The sequence below is a fragment of the Bufo bufo genome, chromosome 3, assembly GCF_905171765.1.
Source record: "Bufo bufo chromosome 3, aBufBuf1.1, whole genome shotgun sequence".
Taxonomy (NCBI): domain Eukaryota; kingdom Metazoa; phylum Chordata; class Amphibia; order Anura; family Bufonidae; genus Bufo; species Bufo bufo.
Genome location: NC_053391.1, coordinates 158,383,555 through 158,396,670, shown reverse-complemented (window position 1 = coordinate 158,396,670; position 13,116 = coordinate 158,383,555). Strand labels below are relative to the sequence as shown.

The 13,116-nt window shown below is 41.0% G+C and overlaps 1 protein-coding gene across 1 annotated transcript in view; it reads right to left on the bottom strand.

Annotated features, from left to right (window-relative positions):
- Positions 1-4,621, bottom strand: part of LOC120994864 (acetylserotonin O-methyltransferase-like) — a 193,832-nt gene extending 189,211 nt beyond the window's left edge. The window contains exon 1 of the mRNA XM_040423731.1: positions 4,452-4,621. Within this exon, the coding sequence (XP_040279665.1) occupies positions 4,452-4,523 (72 nt within the window). The 5' untranslated portion in view covers positions 4,524-4,621. The remainder of the gene's footprint in view (positions 1-4,451) is intronic.
- Between the last annotated feature and the right edge of the window lie 8,495 nt (positions 4,622-13,116).

Here is a 13,116-nt window from a genome sequence, read left to right as displayed (position 1 = left end):
TAAATCGCCAAACAGAGAACACATGTGCAGTAATACTGGTCTTTGTGTGATGTGTGTTGTTCAGTAATAGTATAATGGTAATATTAGAAACTATTAAGTGGTAGTGGTCATGGTCTGGTGTTTCCTGGGTTGGGGCTCCATGTAAACCAATTTTTTTATTTTAATGATAAGTCTAATGGGTCTTACTATAACACTATGTTCTATAAATACTATACTATTCATATAATGTAATAAGCAAAGCATGCATGAATTAAGCTGTGATGCTTACTGTGATGAAAACCATACTCTGCATGTAGTCAAGGCTGAATATGAAAACAAAACTGTCAAAGCTTAATTAGTGACTGGCAATTTTTTCATTTATTTTCATTTTCTCATTTCAGGAGCCAAAACTTTTTTCTTCCACATTGCTTTATAAGGACTTACTTTTGCAGCCCATCTGGCAGGGCCTAATAGGCTACGGCACTTGGCAGAGGCTGGGTAAAGAGGGAGCGCCTATCTCTGAAAACATTTAAATGCAGTTGGTATTCATAATTACATCTAAGGGGTTAAATGGTCAGGACTGGAGGTTTCTCAGATTCCAGCTGTTAGAGAAAGACCCAGTGCTGAAAAACAGTGACCAGACAAAATTGGCTGTAGTGCTGCAAATAAGGAGTGAAAATGTATTATTTTCCTACTGTTAAGATTCCCCCACTGTCAGCACAAAAAATTGCAATAAAATATACAGTTTGGACTTCTGTTCAGTGCGAAAATAATGGAGGGGACCTGTGTGTATGCACAACAATCCTGACAATTTATTTCAGTATGGCTTTTAGCACTGACAGTGGTGAAATAGAAAAATAAAAAGTTGCAATCTGGATTTTTTTTATCTGCAGTGCTATTCATGTATTACAGCAGATACTAGTCTAAAATTATGTGGCCTGATTCTAAACAGTGGTTCCTGCATCTGCCAAGTGGAGTAGCCTATTAGACCCTGCCAGAGGTGAGGTCTAATAGGCTGAATATTAGTCTAAGGCTACTTTCACACTAGCGTTTTTTGCGGATCCGTCGTGGATGTGCAAAAACGCTTCCATTAAAATAATACCACAGCATGCATCCATCATGAACGTATCCAGTTGTATTACGTCTTCAATAGCCACGACGGATCCGTTTTCTATTGTGCCAGATTGTGTCCCCATTGACTTACATTGTGTGCCAGGACTGATCCATTTTGCTCCGCTTCATCAGGCGGACAGAAAAATGCTACAGGCAGCGTTTTGGTGTCCGCCACCAGAGTGGAATGGCAATTGAACGGAGGCAAACTGATACATTCTGAGCGGATCCTTTTCGATTCAGAATGCATCAGTTTTGGACCGCTTGCCAGAGCCCTGAACAGATCTCATAAACGGAAAGCCAAAAAGCTAGTGTGAAAGTATCTTAAAATGACAGGTATAATACACTGAACTACAGTGTACTGCAGTGTGTTATGTAAGCAAACAAATGATTGCATGTTCGCATCATCTTCTGGGACAAAAAAGTAGTAACGTAGTAAATAACAATTCAATAAAGTTTCTGTTTAAAAAAATCCACATTCATTCCCCATAAAAAAACAATCATAATTGTTATTGCCACATTCAGAACAACCCAGACTTTGAAATGATCACATCATATAGCTCCCAGTGAATGCCAATGAAGGCCATAAAAAGACTTGACAAAGCAATGCTAAGTTGCTGCTTTTTGTTCATTCACCTTGCAAAAAATTAAAAACAAGCAATCAAAAATGTTGTGCTCCTTAACCTCTTCCCGACCGCAATCTGTATATATACGTGATAGCTGCACATACCCCGTGCAGCTACCACGTGTATAAACGTCAAACCAGCTCTTTAATCCAAGCGCTGCAAAGCGCTTGGATTAAAGCTTCTGCCCGAGCCCTGCTGCTGTCACGGACAGCATACAGTCTAGTAATGCCGGCAAGGGACCAATCAGAGTGGCCACTTGCCGACAATCGATCCGATTGGTTAGTCTGTGCAGACTAACCAATCGGATCGCGGCAGTGAAAAAAATGCCGGTTTCATGCTCTGATCTGCGCTCTGCAGATCAGAGCATGAAATCAGGTAGGGTCCTCATAATACCCCCCATCTGTGCCCCCGATCTGTGGCTGTGCACCCCATCTGTGCCCCTCCAAGCCCCCACTTGTGTCCGCCTGCAGCTCATCTAGAGGCAGGCAGCTGCCCTGATGCAGTTCGCCCCCTCCCCGCCCCATGCATTCATTCTCACCCGCCCTTCCTGCCCCAGCCTCCCTCAATATTGGCGGCCATACCCCCCCGATCCCCCCACCCCCTTTCCAGCGCTTACCCCGAACCCCCCCGATCCCCCTGCTGTGTGTGATGGCGGCGGCTCCATTACTGAGCCGCCGCCATCTACAGAGAGTGTCAGCTCTATGCTGACACTCTCCTGTAACCCCATAGATGCCGCGATTGCGGCATTTATGGGGTTAATAGAGGGAGGGAGCTCCCTCTCTCAACCATCGGGGCTGCAGCGCTGTGATTGCGGCACCCGATGGTTGCCATGGCAACCGGACGCTTTGCAAAAGCGTCCGCTGTTGCCACCTACAGGGCATTACAAGGCATCTAATAGTATTATACTTTGCAATGCAAGAGCATTGCAAAGTATAGTACAGCCATCAGCTTCACTGGATCTTCATAATCCAAGTGGGACTTGATAAAAAAAGAAAGTGAAAATGATAAAAATGAAAAATAAAAAATAAATAAAAATGTAAATTAAAAAAATAAATTGCCATTTTCTATAAAAAAAAATGAAAAAATGAAATAAACTACACATATTAGGTGTCACCGCGTCCGTAACAACCGTCTCTATAAACATATCACATGATAGACCCCGTCCGATAAACACCATAAAAATAAAATTAAAGAAACAGTGTCAAAAAAGCTATTTTTGTCACCTTACATCACAAAAAGTGCAACAGCAAGCGATCAAAAAGGTTTATGACCCCCAAAATAGTACCAATCAAACCGTCACCTCGTTCCGCAAAAAATGATACCCTATTTAAGACAATCGCCCAAAAAATAAAAAAGCTATGGCTCTCAGACTATAGAGACACTAAAACATAATTTTTTTGGTTTCAGAAATGCTATTATTATGTAAAACTTAAATAAATAAGAAAAAGTATACATATTAGGTATTGCCACGTCCGTAACGATCTTTTCTATAAAACTATCACATGACCTAACTCCTCAGATGAACGCTGTAAAAATAAATAAATGAAAACTGTTCCAAAACTGGTACCAATAAAAACCTCAATACTTTCTGCAAAAAACGAGCCCCTGCGCAAGACGATCGGCAGAAAAATAAAAAACATATGGCGTTCAGAAAACCAATCCAGCACAATCTGCCTTCCAAAAACCGTATGGCATTCCTTTCATTCTGCGCCCTGCCGTGTGCCCGTACAGCAGTTTACGACCACATGTGGGGTGTTTATGTACACCGCGGAATCAGGGTAATAAATATTGAGTTTTGTTTGGCTGTTAACCCTCAATGTGTTAAAGAAAAAAAATTATAAAATGGAAAATCTGCCAAAAAAGTGAAATTTAGAAATTTCATCTCCATTTTCCTTTAATTCTTGTGGAACGCCTAAAGGGTTAAAAAAGTTTGTAAAATCAGTTTTGAGTAACTTGAGGGGTGTAGTTTCTACAATGGGGTCATTTATGGGGGTTTCCACTATGTAAGCCCCATAAAGTGACTTCAGACCTGAACTGGTTCTTAAAAAGTGGGTTTTGGAAATTTTCTTAAAAATTGTAAGAATTGCTTCTAAACTTCTAAGCCTTCTAACGTCCTAAAAAAATAAAATGACATTTCCAAAATGATGCCAACATAAAGTAGACATATGGGGAATGTTAAGTAATAAATATTTTATTAGGTATCACTTTCTGTTTTAGAAGCAGAGAAATTGAAATTTGGAACATTGTGAATTTTTCTAAATTTTTGGTAAATTTGGGATTTTTTCATAATTAAATGTGAAATATATTGACTCAAATATATGACTATCATGAAGTACAATGTGTCACGAGAAAACAATCTCAGAATGGCTTGGATAAGTAAAAGTGTTCCAAAGCTATTACCACATAAAGTAACGCATGTCAGATTTGTAAATTTTGACCTGGACACTGGGGCATCAATGACCCTTGGTCATGAAAGGGTTAAAATGGTATCAATAAAAGCAAAAACTTGTTCCACATAAAGTGAGCCCTGATTCAGTTCCGACAACTGTAAAATAAAAACATTACAACTCTTGGAAAAAGTTTCAATCTGGATTTTTTATCTTTAGTACTACTCAGCATATAATAGTCCAAAACTGTAGTGACAGATTACCTTTAAAGTTTTCACAATCTTAAAAACTCTTTATGTTCCATGACATTGGAAAATTTACATCTGCAAAAATGCATTTATGTACTTACCTTTGAAACTAAAAATCCATGTTGATAGTCATTAAGTATATGTGGAAATTCAAGTTCTTTAGAGGAGCACATGTTGATCGGATGAGCTATACTGTAGTTCAGCTGCCCCTGTAAAGTTAGAGATGTTTTCCTCTGGAGCTATGCAGTATACTGTGCCCTTCCCAACAAAACAGCTTGCCTTTAAAAGCACTCAGTTTTTTATCTGATTGGAGAAGTACAATGTGCATAGACATGTCTGTAATTGTGTGTGTTATGCCTACTTTGTGTGCCCAACTGTTCCCTGTGGGTTTGGATGTCACATCATTTACCATGCCGTCGGACATCCTGGTCGCCAGCATCCTCTGGAAATTGCAGACTGTTTGCTCTTACTTAGCCCTCCAGCATCTCTCTTCTTAAGGCTGAGTTCACATCAGCATTCAGCCTTTCCATTCTCCTGCTCCGTTAAAGGAGCAGGAGAACGGAAAGGACGGTTTCGGCACATAACTGAGCCGAACGGTACCTACTGACCCCATAGACTATAATGGGGTCCATTAGGTTTCTGCTCAGAAGATGATTTTGGAGCGGAGACAAAAGTTGTGCGCGCAGGAATTTTCGCGCAATCCACGCGAAATATAGGCGTGGGTCACTATAGCTAAATTTTTCAAGCTGCTAGAAGTTTCCTGAAACTGGAGAAAATGGTTGGCACGGCAGAACATTACAGTAGCTTTATATGTAGATAGAGTGCTCCAATATATTTGCGATTGCGAATTTGACACTAATAATGCGAATATTTTGGCGCAATACGTGCAACTTCACATTTTGACAGGTCTGACTACTTATTAGTGATTGGTGCATTAAGTATTGTTGTGAATTTGTGACATCACAGCACTATGTATGTATGTATAGTGATGGATGAACATCTGCCAGGACAGTTCGCGAACGCGATCGCGTGAACGTGATCAAATGTTCGCGTACCGCAAGTTCGCGGCGTGTCCCATTCATTTTAATAGCATGCGAACCTGAAAAACCTTCAGCTCATATTTGCAGCCAAGAAATAATTACTAAAAGTTCACAAATAGTCCCACAACATGGACAGTGACATGCCAGATGTATTTTTCGAATTTGCAATCTCCATTCATAATTTTTTTCAATGCAAATATCGGCAATATAATTTTCGCGTACGTGCATGCACAAATGCACTATACAGTACCCAAATGCACTATAAAGAAAGTATATTGGTATATAACACCCCGCTTCAATCTGTTTTTTTGGGGGATAACTAGTATATCACACCAATAGAAATTATTTATTCCAATAACGCTTGTCCCTCTCTATACCCGCAGTATCGCAGCAGAACAGCACACAACTGCCGCACAATACAAATGCACTATAATATACTTTCTAACATAAAAAGTATATTATAACATTGTACAAGGAAGGCAATCTATTAGAATATACATAAAGATAAAACTAACCTTTAATAATGTTACTATGAGGGTCCATTCACACGTCCGTAAGTGTTTTGCGGATCCACAAAACACAGACACTGGCAATGTGCATTCCGCAATTTGTGGACCGCACATTGCCGGCACTATAATAGAAAATGCCTAATCTTGTCTGCAATTGCGGACAAGAATAGGACATGTTCTATTTTTTTTTTGGAAACGGAAGCACGGATGCGGAAGTGCGGATCCGCAAATGCGGATGTGGATCCGCAAATGCGGATGCGGACAGCACATTCCGGATGTGGACCCATTTTGCGGACATGTGAATAGAATAGATATCCCTCAAAATAAAAATAAATCCAATTATTAAAGTTAAGCAAAAAGCATAGCTGTGGTAGGCAATAACAAGTGCTCGGCGGCACTAAATCAGGTGCTCGGTGGCACCAAATGAGAAACCATATGTCCTACCACAATCCGGGGGGTACCAGTGCACATCCATGAATCCCGGAGGGAAAGCAAAAAACATCTATCCCTGGGCTAGATGATGATGTGGTATTGAAGGACAGGGTGGGCAAATAACTGTCCCTGATATTGCCCTACAGGGGGGTGCTATTCTGACCCTGATAGCCTATCCACAGACCACCCGCCCTGATAAGAGCGACCCCGTCCGGAACCTTACCCTATATAAAAATGGCCCTAGTAAGCCTCTAGCCCCTAGTCCCCTGACTTCCAGGTGATCACTATATAGAGCTATGTGTTTTTGACTCATTATAAAAGTATATTATAAGTATATCTCACCCCTCTGTGTATCACACATATCGATAGCACACCTATACTAGTCCTTAAAATTACTTTTGTGGGCCTATTAGCTAGCGTTTGGTGTCCCTAACAGTCTGTCCCTGCTCCACACAGCAACCTCTCCCCACACTAGCAAAACACTGAATGTAAAATGGCGGCCAGATCAGGTTTATTTATAAGGTAGGGGGTATGTCCATGTGCTGAAACGTCTCAATTGGCTGTCCTGTACCACCTGATGGATGTGTCATGGGTCAAAGTTCTTCACAATGTAAAAGAATATGGCGGGCGCGAATATCTCCATATGTTCGGCGAATCACGAACACGCAAAGTTTTCCGCAAAACGACAGCGGGGCGAACCGCAAGGCCATCTCTATGTATGTATGTACAGTCATGGCCAAAAGTTTTGAGAATTACATAAATATTGGAAATTGGAAAAGTTGCTGCTTAAGTTTTTATAATAGCAAATTGCATATACTCCAGAATGTTATGAAGAGTGATCAGATGAATTGCAAAGTCCTTCTTTGCCATGAAAATTAACTTAATCCCCAAAAAACCTTTCCACTGCATTTCATTGCTGTCATTAAAGGACTTGCTGAGATCATTTCAGTAATCGTCTTGTTAACTCAGGTGAGAATGTTGACGAGCACAAGGCTGGAGATCATTATGTCAGGCTGATTGGGTTAAAATGGCAGACTTGACATGTTAAAAGGAGGGTGATGCTTGAAATCATTGTTCTTCCATTGTTAACCATGGTGACCTGCAAAGAAACGCGTGCAGCCATCATTGCGTTGCATAAAAATGGCTTCACAGTCAAGGATATTGTGGCTACTAAGATTGCACCTCAATAAACAATTTATAGGATCATCAAGAACTTCAAGGAAAGAGGTTCAATTCTTGTTAAGAAGGCTTCAGGGCATCCAAGAAAGTCCAGCAAGCGCCAGGATCGTCTCCTAAAGAGGATTCAGCTGTGGGATCGGAGTGCCACCAGTGCGGAAGCCGCTTGCTCAGGAATGGCAGCAGGCAGGTGTGAGCGCATCTGCACGCACAGTGAGGTGAAGACTTTTGGAAGATGGCCTGGTGTCAAGAAGGCCAGCAAAGAAGCCACTTATCTCCAAAAAAAACATCAGGGACAGATTGATCTTCTGCAGAAAGTATGGTGAATGGACTGCTGAGGACTGGGGCAAAGTCATATTCTCCGATGAAGCCTCTTTCCGATTGTTTGGGGCATCTGGAAAAAGGCTTGTCCGGAGAAGAAAAGGTGAGCGCTACCATCAGTCCTGTGTCATGCCAACAGTAAAGCATCCTGAGACCATTCATGTGTGGGGTTGCATCTCATCCAAGGGAGTGGGCTCACTCACAATTTTGCCCAAAAACACAGCCATGAATAAAGAATGGTACCAAAACACCCTCCAACAGCAACTTCTTCCAACAATCCAACAACAGTTTGGTGAAGAACAATGCATTTTCCAGCACGATGGAGCACCGTGCCATAAGGCAAAAGTGATAACTAAGTGGCTTGGGGACCAAAACGTTGACATTTTGGGTCCATGGCCTGGAAACTCCCCAGATCTTAATCCCATTGAGAACTTGTGGTCAATCCTCAAGCGGCGGGTGGACAAACAAAAACCCACTAATTCTGACAAACTCCAAGAAGTGATTATGAAAGAAAGGGTTGCTATTAGTCAGGAATTGGCCCAGAAGTTGATTGAGAGCATGCCCAGTCGAATTGCAGAGGTCCTGAAAAAGAAGGGCCAACACTGCAAATACTGACTCTTTGCATAAATGTCATGTAATTGTCGATAAAAGCTTTTGAAACGTATGAAGTGCGTGTAATTATATTTCACTACATCACAGAAACAACTGAAACAAAGATCTAAAAGCAGTTTAGCAGCAAACTTTGTGAAAACTAATATTTGTGTCATTCTCAAAACTTTTGGCCACGACTGTATGTAGCATACATACATACATACATACAGCACTATGTACGGTACGTAGCATGTATGTGAGGACAGCAGAACCTATATCACCATATCATCTAACCTACACTGACTATCTCCCACTAAATATCTGCAATATACAGTACAGACCAAAAGTTTGGACACTCCTTCTCATTCAAAGAGTTTTCTTTATTTTCATGACTATGAAGGCATCAAAACTATGAATTAACACATGTGGAATTATATACATAACAAACAAGTGTGAAACAACTGAAAATATGTCATATTCTAGGTTCTTCAAAGTAGCCACCTTTTGCTTTGATTACTGCTTTGCACATTCTTGGCATTCTCTTGATGAGCTTCAAGAGGTAGTCCCCTGAAATGGTCTTCCAACAGTCTTGAAAGAGTTCCCAGAGATGCTTAGCACTTGTTGGCCCTTTTGCCTTCACTCTGCAGTCCAGCTCACCCCAAACCATCTCGATTGGGTTCATGTCCTGTGACTGTGGAGGCCAGGTCATCTGGTGCAGCACCCCATCACTCTCCTTCAAGCTTGCTGCTTTTACAAGGCTGCTATTTCAAGTGCTGCTGTTAGAAGTGCATTGGAGATATTCAGGAGACTAACAGTCTAACTCAGAGTTTTTCCACTGTAGCAGATCTTCAGTGGTGTTTCTGGTGAATACACAGACACTGTGTTTCAAAAGAGCTAAGGAATTTGCTAGACACAGTATCTCTATTGTCTGATTGCAAATGAGCATAGGCAAGTAAGGTGTTAATTTGCTGTTGGGGGAGGAGCCTTTGTGGGAGTGTGTGTATATATATCCACACAGTATTAGCTTGCTAATCATAGCTTGCTGCTTTTCCAAGGCTGCTATTTCAAGTGCTGCTGTTAGAAGTGCATTGGAGATATTCAGGAGATACTCAGGAGGTAATCTGGAGGTGTATACAATCTAAACAAGTAAGATTTGTTTGTTTAAAATCTTTCCCCTCTTTACAATGGCAGATCTGGTTCTGTGCTGTGCTTTTATTTCAGGTTCCACTCTTCAAAGGTTTGGATACTGTCTGATCTGTAGACAGCTCTCCATAATGCAGCAGGAAATATCATTTTTGAAATATGAGATTTTTAAATTAACCACTAAACAAACTCAGGCTGAGAACATTGCAATGCCACTGCCACAGAGGCCCCTTAGAAATGGAAGATGGGTTACTGTAGGTTCAGGTAGACTGAGAGTTGTGGATAGAAGGCATGTCCCACAGTCTGTGACTCTCCATAATTCATTTGCAGCACTTTCAGAGTGCAAGAGCAACATGGAGGATGGCTCAAGCACAGTGGGTGAGAAACAATCATCTCCCATGCCTAAAGTATGTAAGACTGCAGCCAAAGACAAAAAGGAGAAGGTGAGGATTGATAGTAAGCAGTTGTTGGTGGGCGATTCCATCATAAGAGGTGTGAAGTTTGAGGAGAATGGTGTTGTGAGATGTCTCCCTGGTGCTACCGCTAGCATGGATAGACGACGGATCCTAAATATTGTTAGGCAAGCAAAGCAGGAAAGGGAAGTGGATGTTATTCTCCATCTTGGGACAAACGATCTGGCTTGCAATGAGGTTTCAAAGGTGAAAGAAGCTCTTCATACACTTGGAAAGGATATACGGGAGGTTGCATCAACTGTTTCATTCTCTGCAGTTTTGCCTGTGCATAACCTTCAGCATGACAGGAAGATGCGCATTAAGGAATTCAATGAATGGCTTGGTGAATGGTGTCTGAACCAAGGGTTTGGCTTTGTGTCTCATGATAGCTCTTGTTGGAATGGAAAAGAACTGTACAAGAAAGATGGTTTGCATCTTTCTCTCAAGGGAACGAATGTCCTCGGTGAACAGTTCCAAGTATTTGCTAAGAAGCATTTAAACTAGGAAAGGGGGGCAAAAGAGTGATAATCCAGCAGTCCGACTGCCCCCCGGAACAATGCCAGAAGAGGCCAGTAGCACAAAGGTTAAGAAATGACAAGCTCAGAGTCTTGTCTACAAATGCTCGCAGTCTAGGGAATAAGATCAATGAGCTTGAGGCTATAATGGCATCTGAGAATATAGATGTAGTGGCTGTTACTGAGACGTGGTTCAAGGGGAGTAATGACTCGGATATATCAATGCCAGGGTTCTCTCTATACAGGAAAGACAGAGAAGGCAAGAAGGGGGAGGGGTGGCCCTGTATGTGAAAGATAGCATAAAATCTAATTTGATACAAGTTAGCGAGAACAATTTAGAGTCAGTTTGGGTTACCTTGCAGCTTGATAATCATAAGGTAACTCGTGTAGGTGTTATATATAGACCACCTACCCAAGTCAAAGAATTAGATGATCTACTAGTTGAGGAAATAGCTAAAATGACATTGAAGGGGGAAGTTATCATTATGGGAGACTTCAATCTTCCAGATGTAAACTGGAAAACCAAAATAGCTAGTTCTGCCAAGAGTACAGATATTCTAAATTCCCTACTGGGATTATCTCTACAGCAAGTAGTGGAGGAGCCAACCCGGAAGGAGGCCATTTTAGATTTAGTATTCACAAATGGGAATTTGGTATCTGATATTACTGTAGGGGAAAGCTTGGGATCTAGTGATCACCAGTCAGTGTGGTTTACTATAAGTACAGTGACTGAGTCACACCACACAAAAACAAAAGTTTTAGATTTTAGAAAAACTGACTTTTCTAAAATTAGATTAGTGGTATATGAGTCCCTATCAGACTGGAACAGTTTAATTGGAGTCCAGGAGAAATGGGACTACTTAAAAGTGGCACTATTGAAGGCAACAGAAGATTGCATTAGGCTTGTCAGTAAAAGCAAAAAAAGGAAGAGACCACTGTGGTACTCAGCAGAAGTGGCCAAAATCATTAAAAACAAAAAGATAGCATTTAGGAATTATAAAAAAAAAAAAAAACGAGGATGACAGACAAATTTATAAGATTAGGCAGAGAGAGGCCAAACAAGTTATAAGAGCTTCTAAAGCACAGGCAGAAGAGAAATTAGCTCAGTCAGGGAAAAAAGGCGATAAGGCATTCTTCAGATACATAAATGAAAAAAGGAAACTAAAACAAAGAATTACCATATTAAAAACTAAAGAAGGAAGGTATATGGAAGATGATAAAGAACTAGCTGACTGCCTCAATGAATACTTCTGTTCAGTTTTTACAAAGGAAAATGAAGGAGAAGGACCTCAGTTGGGAAAGAAGACTAATGAATCTTTTGACGCATGTGTCATTACAAAGGAAGAGGTTCTAAGTCAACTGTCTAAAATTAATACAAATAAGTCACAGGGGCCTGATGGGATACACCCAAAGCTATTAAAAGAGCTCAGCGGTGAACTAGCAAAACCATTAACAGATTGATTTAACCAATCACTGGCAACAGGAGTCGTCCCAGAAGATTGGAAATTAGCAAATGTTGTGCACATTCACAAGAAAGGTAGTAGGGAGAAATCGGGCAACTATAGGCCAGTAAGCCTGACATCAATAGTGGGGAAATTAATGGAAACCATACTTAAGGAGAGGATTGTGGACCATCTAAAATCCCATGGATTGAAAGATGAAAAAACGCATGGGTTTACTTCAGGGAGATCATGTCAAACTAATCTTATTGATTTTTTTGATTGGGTGACTAAAATAATAGATGGAGGAGGTGCAGTAGACATCGCTTATCTAGACTTTAGTAAGGCTTTTGATACTGTCCCACATAGAAGGCTTATCAATAAAGTGCAGTCATTGGGCTTGGACTCCCATATTGTTGAATGGATTAGGCAGTGGCTGAGGGACAGGCAACAGAGAGTTGTAGTCAATGGAGTATATTCAGACCAAGGTCTTGTTACCAGTGGGGTACCTCAGGGATCTGTTCTGGGACCCATATTGTTTAATATCTTTATCAGCGAAATTGCAGAAGGCCTCAATGGTAAGGTGTGTCTTTTTGCTGATGACACAAAGATTTGTAACAGGGTTGATGTTCCTGGAGGAATACACCAAATGGAAAAGGACTTAGGAAAACTAGAGGAATGGTCAAAAATCTGGCAACTAAAATTTAATGTTGATGAGTGCAAGATAATGCACCTGGGACGTAAAAACCCAAGAGCAGAATATAAAATCAGTGATACAGTCCTAACCTCAGTATCTGAGGAAAGGGATTTAGGGATCATTATTTCAGAAGACTTAAAGGTAGGCAGACAATGTCACAGAGCAGCAGGAAATGCTAGCAGAATGCTTGGGTGTATAGCAAGAGGAATTACCAGTAGAAAGAGGGAGGTGCTCATGCTGCTCTACAGAGCACTAGTGAGACCTCATTTGGAGTATTGTGCTCAGTACTGGAGACCATATCTCCAGAAGGATATTGATACTTTGGAGAGAGTTCAGAGAAGAGCTACTAAACTGGTACATGGATTGCAGGATAAAACTTACCAGGAAAGATTAAAGGACCTTAACATGTATAGCTTGGAAGAAAGACGAGACAGGGGGGATATGATAGAAA